Source organism: Drechmeria coniospora, chromosome 03 (genome assembly GCF_001625195.1).
Source record: "Drechmeria coniospora strain ARSEF 6962 chromosome 03, whole genome shotgun sequence".
Lineage (NCBI taxonomy): Eukaryota > Fungi > Ascomycota > Sordariomycetes > Hypocreales > Ophiocordycipitaceae > Drechmeria > Drechmeria coniospora.
The window spans coordinates 5818490-5830315 of record NC_054391.1 but is presented as its reverse complement, the minus strand read 5'-3'; the positions used below and the strand labels follow the sequence as shown (position 1 = coordinate 5830315).

The following is an 11826-nucleotide window of genomic DNA, read 5'->3' as shown; positions in this document are numbered from 1 at the left end:
GCCAGTGTCGATTTCCGTCATAACCCAGGTGGCACAAGGGAGGGAAGCAAGTGTAGGTGTGCGTTTTGGGTTCGAGTGCCAGGGGCGGTGTGTGGGGCCGGCGTCGGAGTCATCCATTCCTCGGAAGCGGGTCGACGGTCTGACCCGCGCAGCAGCGGGGTCCCAATGCAGGCCACCAGAGGGACCTAGTAGGACGACGGCTGGACTAGTCACCGTCGTACTCGAAATCGTCGAGTGAGAATTGCCTCGACGCAAAATCCGAGACACAAGCCCGCGACGGCGACCTTTTCGTCGTGCGTGTGCGAGGATACCAAACGTCCATCCGGAGATGGCTGTCGGGGAGGAGGTGGGTTGGGGGCGAGCTTGTGCCACGTCTCGTGGGCCGGGTCTAAGAGGCTCAGGTCAGCCAGCGAGCTCGCAATCACGGGCCGGACAAGCGTGGACTCGACTCACTGTCCAGGGTTTCATGGCCCGCAGGACCCAAGTCCAGCGTAACGAGCGGCGGCCCTCACTCGCTGCCTTCGGCAATGGTCGTCAGGCCGGCCGTCTTCCCCTTGGTGTTCTTCTTGGGGCTGTTGCGTCTCGCCCGCAGCGCCGACTGGCGCCGCCTCTCCTTCTCCAGCTTGACCTGACGCACAAACTCACGCTGCATGGCGACGCGCTCGCGCTCCAGCTGCAAAAGGTGCTCGACGGACAGGCGCTCGGGGTGCGGCGGCTCCGTCGTCGGCGCGTGGGGCGAGGATCGGGTGCTGGTGCTGGTGCTCGAGCACGAGACGCTGTGAGCATCGTCATCGAAGGGGTCCGACATGCACAAGTCGTCGTCGGAGAGGAACGACGTCGGCCGCGGCTCCGAGCCTTCCGAGTCCGACAGAGACGGCCTCCGAGGCCACGAGGGGAAGGCGCAGGCCGAGCCGTTTGTGCCGAGATTGTTGGAGATTATGTCCATGGGGCCGGCGCCGGCACCCATGGAGCTGTACGAGCCGTACGAGTCGTACATGGCGGCCACGACGTGTCCCTGGTGGCAAGGTGGCGCGGCGACGGCGACGGGCAAGAGCTCGCGGAAGGGCCGACGTGAACCGTTTCCTCCCTTGTCTTCTCGTCTCGTCTCTTGCCGGCCGGGGTCAACGACGGCGAAAGGGTGCCGGGTCAGGCGTGGACTGTGCCTCCACCTACGGCTTCGATGGATGGGTGTGAGGAGACGGGACGGTCGAGGTGCGAGGAGACGGACGGTCGAGGTGCGCGTCGAGAGCCGGAGCCGACGTGGTTAGGTGCTCGAGGGAAGGCCTTGGTAATAAAACGTCTCGGCGGCGGAGCGAACCGATGTCCATGAAGTGAAGCAAGTAAAGTGCAACGCCAGAGAGGCAAAGGAAAGAAGGGGAGATGATATGGATAATATCATGGCAAGCGCCGCGGCACCTGTGTGAATCATTCACTGCCGGGGGGGGAAGGGGGGGGGGGGGTGTGGCTCCGGATCCTGGCTCGGGGCGTGCATGGTGCAGCCGCCATTCGAGCCATTCGAGTCTCGCGCTCTTTCCTCACGAAAAAAGCAGGCCCAACTAGCGAGCTCCCGTGGCAAGATGGATGGTGGGTGCCTGCCCAGGCTGCGCCGTACATGCCACGCGTTGAGCAGGTACTTTGCGCCCACCGCCGGCTAGCATCCACCGCTGGTTATTAGCATGCATGGTAGGGTTGGTAGGTACAGACGATGTACTCGCGGTGGATGGATTCGTGCGCTTTCCCACCTCTCGTCCTCGTACGGTACAGCACGTGTACCTGCACCTCGCTCGTTGGCGCGACAAGTCGGGCCTCGAGGCGGTCAGAGCCTCCCCGATGACGAAAGGAAACATGAGACTCGCTTGCCTTCCCAGCAGGTGCCAACGCAGGAAGCAGCAAGCACGTACCGGCGAAGGTGCCCCCCGAGGTAGGAAACCGCGAGTGTACATGAGGAGTGTACATGAGGAGCGCGTACCGGCTCCGTACCTCGCGGTACCTTGGCGCCGGTCGGTACGGCGAAAGCGCAGGTCGGGTGCGCGGTCGGCTCCCGTACCGGCTACCGCTCGAGTACCAGGCAGGACGTGCACGCGCCGTACACAGGTGCGTGCAAGGTTTGCTCGCGCACCGGAGCGCCTGCCCCGTCGTTGGGTCGCTTCCGTTTGTTGACGACGAGAGGCCGGCGGCGTGACGCGTCCAGTTGGTGGTGCCGTCGAAAACGGAAGTTGCACACGGCTTCACGAACCGTGGCAGGTACCCGAGCAGGCCTCTGCCAAGCGGCCAACTACCTTTGCAGGCGCACAGTATGGATTGCGTGTTTGCGTGCGCCTTGCTTTTGCTAGTCGTCTCCGCCAGCAGGCTGCGTGCCCACGTTGGGCGCCCGTTCATCGTCGTCCACACGTTGCTTCATCCATTGCTCCATTCATCCAGACCCTGCGGCATGGCGCCCACGCACAATCACCGCTACATGCACGCACAAGCACAGTGGACTCGCGCCCACATCCATCCATCCATGCACCTGGCGCTTCCGTACTTTGCTCATACATGCACTGCGTACTCGACAAGTACGAGCTGATTCACCTGGGGGCGCGGGGCGTCGACGTAGCACCCCACCACCCCCGGACAGCCCCCAGGGGCGGAAGCGGAAGCACAACCGCCTGGCGTCGCTGCTTGCTTGGGTGTTGCTCGCTTAGGACCTCGTGCCAATTTCGTCTTTCATCTCCACCGCGGGCCATGGCCGCCGTCTCCGGGGCAGGGACGGACTCTACGAATGAACCGCAGTTGTATAATTACTGTACAATGTACTTGAAGGCCAGTATGCGGGCCAAGTACCCGAGCACAGGGAGCACGCAAGTCAGATGGGTCAGCAGCCAGCGTTTGATACGACATGTACGGAGTACTCGGCACGGCGTACGGAGGACCATGTACGGAGGACCATGTACGGAGGACTACAAGTACGTAGGGGGGACCACGTACGGAGCGTAGGTGCCTGGTAATTAGCACTCCGTAAGCACTCCTGTTTGTCAGCGCATCGTCAGCGTATCGTCAGCGTACGAGTACTTTCACTCGGTAGGCACACGTTCCGACCAGGTACTTGCGGCGGCCGGAACGTTTTCGTGCCGTACTTGCCACCTCCCTTGGCACCTGGCAGACAATGCAGTGCCCAGTACGGAGTACCTATTGCAGTACCTGGCACTCGAAGCGGTACAACTAATAATACCTGCTCGAGTGCTGCGGCTGCTAGGTGCAGACGTACCACATCGTCCCCCTGCTGCCAGGGCCCAGTTCCTACCCAAGATGTCGGGTTTCTGCCTTGGCTTCGGCACGACGAAAGGGCGAAAGCGTGCCATGGACCGGGCAGCAAGGCCATGGCGGGACCAAGGGCCGCCGACGGCAGGCCGCATTCGCCGTCTGACTGCTCGTCCGACGAGTTGGCTGCCCGACAAACGACCCGACTGCGCAGGCGGCCGTCGACGTCGACGTCGGACTGGGTGGTGCCCTCGCGCCCGTCGACTGTCCGAGAAGCCGTCGGTGGCGATGGCGACGGAGCGGTCAAGAGTTGACGGAATCGGCGGCGACGAGAGGGAGGGAGGGTGTGCCATGACCATGACGCATGCCGCGAGCGGTGGTAGATGCCGCGCCAAAAGCCTTGCCCGTCGCCCATGGGCCTCGCCCTCCCACGGCGACGCCGGCAGCGACCGGGAGCCGTGATGTGAGGCTTCGGGGGGGCGACGTGTGAATCGTGCGGCGTGCACCGCCCTCTGATGGTGTGCTGGAGGGGCGTGCGGTGCGCGTGCCAAGATGACGATGCTCCTCGTCGCCGGCAGAGCGTCCGGATGCGATGACGCGGACCAGGACGTCGAGCACGATGCCAGCGCATGGCCGACGTCGGACGGGGGCTGACCGACGACACCACCTCGGCATGTCGGTGTGCTCGTCTGACCGCACCGGCCGAGGCAGGTCGAGGGGGCATCGGGACGGAGGATGGGCAGCGACGGATGCGGCCGGCTGCGTGTGGCGACACGAGCTGGTACGAGTTTGAGTGCCGTGCGAGTACGGAGTACAGTATATGCACAACCACTGTACTTGCTGGTTGGTGTGCTTGTTCATACACTTGCATGTACTCAAGTACAAGCACAGGCACATTTCATTGTCCGTGTCACTTTTCCTGGGGGGGAGGGGCCTGGGGGAAGGGTATCGGGCGGCTTCGGGCCGAGGGGTTGAGCGGGCAGCCCATAGGTGATGAACCTAGCACGATTAGGCCCAAGTACCCGTACCTACTAGGTACTACTAAGTAATTAGGTACCAGGTACCAAGTGCGCCGCCGTCGTTCCTCGAGTACCGCTCCTTGTACATGTACTCGTTGGCCTCGGACGTCTACTCTGGGCGGGCGTCTGGCATGCCACACTTGCTCCTCGTCGTGACCGCGACCGTCGAACTGCAGCCGCCCCGACACGGCAACGGTCGAAGATGCCCTGCGATGTGTCTCCTCTCGACCGATGCGACGCCGACGACAGGCGGGCCAAGAAACCACGGTGCGGCAAGACCGAATTCGCATGGCCGACGAGCACGAGCACAAGCACAAGCACAAGCACAAGCACAAGCAAAGCATACGCACAAGCACAAGCACAAGCACAAGCACAAGTACGACCACGACCACAAGTACGACCACGACCACGAGCACAAGCACGAGCACGAGCACGACCATGAGCACGAGCACGACCATGAGCACGAGCAGAGGGCGAGGCGAGGACGAATGCATGCAACGCGAGTGCACGTTACATGGGCGGCACTCGCACAATGTGCTCCCAAGTGCTACCAGCACCTGCCGTCCGGCCCAGCATAGATGAATGCGACTCGCAGACGTACCGTACAGTACATGTGCATGTACGTACTCCACCAGCGCCTACAGTGCGTGTACCTAAGTACATACATAAGTAGTACCTCGTCTGCCACGTACCAACACCGACATGCACAGGTAGTCGGTGCAAAAAGGGACCCCCAGGCACGATCCCGAATGCGCGGGACGATGGGGACCACGGTGCGGTACGCTGCTCATCGCCGACGCCAAACGCCTCGTCGTCTCCCCGGCGCTCCATGCCATCCCTCGTCAGCGAACCATCCCTGCCGGCCGGAAGCGCCCACGTCCACACGCGGCGTGGCATGGGGCCGCAGCACTGACCGCCAGTCCGATGCCATTCTTGGCCCGCTACGTTTTACCGCAAGCCCTCCGTCGCTCGTTTACATTCCAACCCCCCCCTTGATGGGGGTGGCGGCCGGAGAACGACCATTTTCTCCGGAACGGGTGGTGTCTTGGGCCGCAGGTGCCCAGGGACCGACATGGTAGGGGCGTGTTTGCGTGCGCCTCTACGTCGTCCCAGTTCACTTGGACGCACATATAATGTAGTTGTACATGTACACCTAGACGTCCTGTAGTTTATTCGACGTCCTGTAGTTTTATTCGACGTCCTGTAGTTTTATTCGACGTCCTGTAGTTTTATTCGACGTCCTGTAGTTTTATTCGACGTCCTGTAGTTTTATTCCTAGACGTCCTGTAGTTTTACCACTGCACGTACTGTATTTCACCTACACGGACTGTACCTAGTACTAAGGTAGGTACTAGTACTTTTACACTTGCACGGACTGTAGTTTACACCTATACGGACTGTAGTTTACACCTATACGGACTGTACTTTTACACCTGCACGTACTGTAGCTTTACACCTGCACGTATTGTACTGTAGTTCTACTTACACCTACGCGAACTGCACACCCACACCTACTTACACCCACATCTACGCCCACACCTACATCCACAAAAGTACCTTGCTCCATACTACTGGTGATGAGCCTACTTGTACTCCGCACACACGGCGAAAGTACTTGCCCGTCGGTACAAAGACACAAGGACCCCGGCGAGGGGGAAAGGGGGTGGGGTTCAGCTCCAAGGCGCGGAGCTGACGGGAGACTCTTGGCTGCAGGCGGCCGAAAAAGCCATGGACGAGCCGGAAACGAATGCGTAGGACCCTGATTTGCCCGTCGCTGATTCCCTCTCCCGTCCTCGGAGGTGCGCCGTGCATGGGCAGCAGGTAATTAGGTCGCGGTAGGGTTTGGCCTCTTGTAGGGGGAGGCGGGAGCGTGCGGGAGCCGTAAACCTACGTACCCACTCCGCCCCTGCGTTCCCGCCGTCCGCACGGGAGGCATCGAACCTGGGCTCAGCGGGAAATGGCCGCCGGCTCGAGGCAGCCGGCTCCAGGCGGGCGGCTCCCAGCAGAGGGGCAATCCCCACCTGAACCGTTTCCGCGTCCCACCGCGACAACGTCACATTCTCTGTCGGCGACTTGGGCCAGCAAGTCGGGTGCCCATTCGGACAGAATGCCGAACCCGACCTCGGAGGAGGCCAGCAACCGAGGTGCCTTGCCAGACGTGCACGACCAACTAGTTGCAGGCACCTTGCCGTACGGGCACGACCAGCGACGGGTGCTTTGCTGTACGGGCACGACCAGCGACGGGTGCCCTGCTGTACGGGCACGACCAGCGACAGGCAGTACCTTGCTGTGTGGGCTCGACCAGCGACAGGTACCGCTGTACGGGCACGACCATCGACAGGTGCCTACTACCTAGGTTAGTGCCTAAATTACCTTGTTGTACTTACCTACCTAGTACCTAGGTAAATACGTGCACGACCGTCGACTGGTGCCTAGTATTGTTGTACGTACTTTGGTACGTTCACGGCCAGCGACAGGTACAGTCACTACTAGGTAACAAAAGTGATGATTCCATTTTGGTAGCGCTACCACCACAGTGAATCGACATTTTTGCCTCGCCACCACACCTTGCTGTGCGGGCACAACCGTCGACAGGCACCGCTGTGCGGGCACGACCATCGACAGGTACCTAGCATTACCTTGTTGTGCTTACGTGCACGACCATCGACAGGTGCTTAGTATTACCTTGTAGTACTTGCGTGCACGACCAGCGACAGGTACATGCTATGCTGTACGGGCACGACCATCGGCACCTACCATGCTGTATTACAGGCACAACCAGCGACAGGCAACTTGCTGTACGTGCGCCATCAATGCCAACTACTGGCAGGTAGCTTGCATGGTACGGACACGACTCACAAGTGTCCGCACTCTTGCTGTGGTATTACGGAGTCAAAAAATACCGAGTAGGCACTTGCCGTCCGATTCGTGCGCACTCCATGTACAGGTGGTCGACATGACCGTACCGAGTGCTGCAGTGGTCGATGCCCCCCCCCTGCTTGGGCCGGACCATCGCCACGGGAAACCATGGCCGCTCGGTAGCGTCGTGCCTCGTCTCTGCTCCTCATCTCCCCCGCCGCCACGGCCCAAGGCCCCCTTGGCTCAGGCTTCCCCGGGGGTCCGGACGGATGCGGGCGCTCTGACCACAGGACGAACCGTTTGCGCCCTCGGCCGTCGTCGACGGACGGACCGACGAAGCGGAGGGCGACGAGTTTCGTTTGCGAGCGCGGATGCGTTGGCGAGCCCGGCGTGCATTCAGCCGCTGCCGGTCTGCGCAGTGCCTTGGTCGAGCTCCATGTCCCCTGCGGCGCCGAGACTCGCAGGCACCTGGCACTCGGTTGCGTCCACCAAGGAGAGCGAGCGGGTGTACGGAGCGCACACGCAGAGCACCCACATGTCCAAGTGGCATCCCGTATTACCTGCTGTATTCAAGTGCAGTGCTGTATGCATGGACGGATACACCTGCTGTGCTGGGCACCAAGTACGTGCAGCGCATGCCGGGCAGGGATCCCTCGCCATTCGCACTCCCGCTCGCTCGCTGGACGGCGGGCTGCCGGTGCTCATCAGCTGCCGGTACGGAGGCGTGCACTGGCACTGTGCGCTGTTGGAGTGCCGGTGCCGTGCTGTGCATGAATAAAAGTACGGCACAGTGGGGTGGCAAAAATGTCGATTCAAGTTGTAGGGGTGGCGCTTACCAAAACTGAATTGTCCTTTTTGTCAAGTGACTGTACCTCTGGCGAGCAGCCCCCACGTTGCCCATGCTGCCCTCGCCCGCCTTCGTCTCCCGTTCGCCTCAGGCCAAGACCCAGCTGAAGAGCGAGGTACCGAGAAGCTGGATCGGCCTCGTCTCCCTGCCGCCGGCCATGCGAGCGCACCTGCATCGTCTGGCCTCTGCACCGCACGCCTCGTCTGGCCTCTGCACCGCACGCCTCGTCTGGCCTCTGCACCGCACGCCTCGTCTGGCCTCTGCACCGCACGCCTCGTCTGGCCTCTGCACCGCACGCCTCGTCTGGCCCGCACCGCACGCCTCGTTTCGTCGTCGTCTCCCGCACCTCGTCCGAGACCCTGCCTGTCTCACGATGGAACTCGGTCAAGCAACGCCCCGTCTCGCCCATGCACCTCGTCGCTTGCCCTCCGCTCTCATCGTCCCACGCGTCCCCCACGCACCCTCGATGCCATCGACACCCACGTCCCCTCGACCGGGAGCCTTGCCACCCGACGACGACGGCCATCCGCCGACGGCTCCTCCTGCGACCATTCATCTCCCCGTCCGCCGTCTCGGTACGCCGGATCCGCTCCCCTGCCTGCGACGTTGCCTCGCCTCGCCTGCTCCCCCGGCGGAGCGGTGAAGCTGCATCGCTTGTCTGAGAAAACAAGTCCTCCCGCGCTCCCGGCTGGGCCGCCACGCCTCCTGTCGGTTGCCGAGTGGCCGCCCGCCTCGCCGACCGTCGAGCCAAGCATCGACTGCCGCCGTCCCTTTCCCACCGTGCCCTCGGCCGGGGCCAAATTTCACGCACGGCACGGGACGGGAGACGCCAATTTCGCCCCATGTCCCCTGCCATGGGCGGCGGCGGCGACGGCATGGTGAACGACCGGTCGGTGTTTCTCCTTTGGAAGCGAACCGTCAAGGAAACCCACCCCCGTGTGCACGCGTGGCCGGCGCCGTCGGCGAGGACACGTCGACGTCGGCCGATGGGACCTGCTCGTGCCTCGATGCCCGTGTCATGTGACCTGCACGGCTCTGGGACGAGGCACGAGAGCAATCATTTTCTTGTCTGTCCATGTACGTGAACCCATGTGCGTGTGAACGCCTGAACGCCTGTGCCGTGCCACGTGTGATGCCGACGCGCTAGGTGCCGGCAGCCATGGTGTTTCCGCGGCACCCGCGTCCTCTCCGTCGCCGTCCACCCTTCCGTGGCGTGAAGCCGTCGTCCCTCCGTCACGGGCCTTCCGGAGCCGTCGCGTCCATCGTCGGCACCGAGCTCCCTCGTTCGACTGGCATCCTGCGCTGCATTTCGCTCCGGTGCTACGTGTAGGTGCCCGAGGTGCCCTTCTGCAAACAGACGTCGCAACCCTCTCCGTCGCTCGCCGTCGTCCGTGGCCGTGCGACGAGAGCATCCAGGTGGTCCGGTGCCGGCCACGTTCCGCGCGGGTCGAGGGACCTGCTTCGTCTTCCGTCGCCATCAGCCATCATCGCATTCGCCCCATCGTGCTGCCGCCGCCGTCGAGGCCTCGTCGCCTTCATCGTCCGTCGGTGCCGTGCACCTGTTTGCTGGCCGTCCTCGGCACCTCCCTCTGTCGGCGGCCCGTCGGAACGTCGACGTCGAACCCGTTCCCGCCACCTCCAGCTCGCCTGGCCGCACCGCCCCATGTCCTGCCGCGCCGCCATCGAGCTGGCCGGAGCATACACTCCTTTGAAAAAAAAAAAAAAAAACCAACCGCGTCGAGTGCCCGGAAAGACCTCGGGAGGCCTAGCTTCGCAGTGCGTCGAGCCGGTTCCGCATCTGGTTCATCATGGCTTCCGTGTCCTCCTCCTCCTCCTCCTCCTCCTCCTCCGTCGCCTGTGCGGGCCTGTGCGGTTCCGGAAGCGGTGCCGCCGGCAGCGTCGGCTCCTTCCTGTCCTTGAGAACCTCGCCCAGGATCTTGTCCACCTCCGTCTCGGCCTCGTCGTCCTCCAGCAGGCCGTCGACGTCCATGGGCAGGGAGTCCTCCACCATCTCCTCGATGATGCCCGCGTTCATGAGCTCCGTGCCGAGCTCGCGCATCGTCACGGCAATCTCGGGCAGCCGGACGAGCCTGTTGACGTCCTTCATGATGCCCACGCTCGCCTTGATGGAGCCCTCAATCTTGCGGACGGCAAAGGCCTCGTTCACCTGCATCTGCACCGAGCTCAGCTGCGCCTTGGACGTCGTGAGACGGGCCGAGGTGCGTCGGACGCGGACGAGCTCGCGTGCAAAGTCGCGCACTTCCTTCTGCGCCTGCTTGGCCTGCGATGGATTCCGCTGGCCCCGCCGGTCGGCTTGGACGATGAGGCTCTTGGTCTTGATCTCGGCCTGCTTCACCGCCGCGATGTCACGGTCGATCTTGCGCATGTTGGACCGCAGGAGGGCGTTGCATTTCCGCGCCTGCGAGGGAGACCGGTGGTCAGCCGCAAGGCCCGTGACGGGGGTCCGGAGCGGCCTGGGAGCCGAGGGCCATGGGCGGCGGGGGAGGGGGGAGGGACAGACCTGGGCTTGAGGGTCAGGCTTGGTGAAGAGGGCTCTGAACGTCTCCATGCTGGCGGCGTGCGCTTCCGCGTCCGACGCAGGCACCGGCTCGGGAGTTTGTGGACGCGGCGGGCCGGTGTCGGGGCATGCGATGACTTTTGCCGTGGGGGAGGGGGGGGGTTGTCGAGATGGGAGCCAGGAAGCGACTCTGGAAAGGAGCTGGAGCACGAGAGAGGCAAGCAAGCAAGTAATAGGTCAGCACTCTGTTCAGTGCCGAGTGCAGGTACTCCGTAAGTGCACCTGCAAGTATTCCCCAGCACGGAGTACCTCCTCTGCAAGTACTTGCTCCGTATCCGCTCTCATCGTACCGTGAGTTTGTTAGTTCCCAGAACTCTCCAGTGAAATACTATCACTACGCCTCGGCGCACTACCTAGTACGGAGTACCAAGTACAAGTACGGAGCACTGTACTTGTATGTACGGAGTAGGTACTCCGTACAGCATACTACATAGGTACGATTGCATCAGAGTACTTGATCCCCAGGTACCGAGGTCTCGCTGGTACATAGCCTCGTCTCTGGAGTGGAACTTGTGCAGGTACCCAGCGCTCAGGTCCCTCGAACCCACACCAATGCTAACCAACTCCGTACTTTGATTACTAGAAATAGCCTCCAAGTGCTCCGTACACCGTAGTTGTACTCCGCAAGTACGGAGGACTGTACTTACTACGCCTAGCGGCCTATTGTTTTACAGGTGCCATTTTGGGCATTCCTAGGTACTACCTAGGCACATAGTAAGGTATTGGCTATTAATACTCCGTACTACTACTAGAGGTAGGTTCCATGCAGGTAGGCACAGTATTACTGGGCACCTGTTACTGTAGGTACATAGGACTCAGGGGAGCATGTCACCACCGTGAATGGCGAATTTGCCATGACGGAAGCCTTGGGCATCGTCGTTCGAGTCACGGTACGGACGGCATCCGTTGACTGGCACCATTCACCAATGGACATGGCGACCAGCCCACGTGTCGGGCAGCCTGCAGGCAGCGAGTGTCGACCCAGCTCAACCCAACGGGTCGACGAGATACGACGAGAATGCGTCGCATGATGAAGAGGGAGGGATTGGATGTGTGTGCACAGTACCCTTGGGCTGTGCTCGTTCTTCAGGACAAGCGCTACTCCTCGCCGTACGAGAATCTCTTGTTCGGGCCTTGTCATTCGTGCATGTGCCGTACCTGCACTGTGCATGTGCAAGTGCACGTAGATGCCCCCTATAATTTGCTGCAGTACGGAGTGCAGCGTGCTAGGTATTGCAAAAGTGGTGTCCTGCATGCGCTGTAGTTGTTCACCAACACTCACT

At 62.0% G+C, this 11826-nt stretch overlaps 4 protein-coding genes across 4 annotated transcripts; 1 reads left to right on the top strand and 3 right to left on the bottom strand.

The window, feature by feature from the left end:
* Window positions 1-508: 508 nt before the first annotated feature.
* On the bottom strand, window positions 509-997 carry DCS_07319 (uncharacterized protein; the record flags this gene model as incomplete). The annotated part of the gene is made up of 1 exon (XM_040804604.1): window positions 509-997. One exon carries the CDS (start codon window positions 995-997, stop codon window positions 509-511), a length of 489 nt encoding a protein of 162 aa, XP_040654708.1.
* A 2546-nt stretch (window positions 998-3543) lies between these two features.
* DCS_07318 (uncharacterized protein) lies at window positions 3544-3915 on the bottom strand (the record flags this gene model as incomplete). Its single annotated transcript, XM_040804603.1, has 1 exon — window positions 3544-3915. One exon carries the CDS (start codon window positions 3913-3915, stop codon window positions 3544-3546), a length of 372 nt encoding a protein of 123 aa, XP_040654707.1.
* Window positions 3916-7215: 3300 nt separating this feature from the next.
* DCS_07317 (uncharacterized protein) lies at window positions 7216-8847 on the top strand (the record flags this gene model as incomplete). Its single annotated transcript, XM_040804602.1, has 2 exons — window positions 7216-7855; window positions 7982-8847. 2 exons carry the CDS (start codon window positions 7216-7218, stop codon window positions 8845-8847), a joined length of 1506 nt encoding a protein of 501 aa, XP_040654706.1.
* Window positions 8848-9730: 883 nt separating this feature from the next.
* DCS_07316 (uncharacterized protein) lies at window positions 9731-10534 on the bottom strand (the record flags this gene model as incomplete). Its single annotated transcript, XM_040804601.1, has 1 exon — window positions 9731-10534. The coding sequence occupies one exon, from the start codon at window positions 10532-10534 to the stop codon at window positions 9731-9733; it is 804 nt and encodes a 267-aa protein (XP_040654705.1).
* Window positions 10535-11826: the final 1292 nt, after the last annotated feature.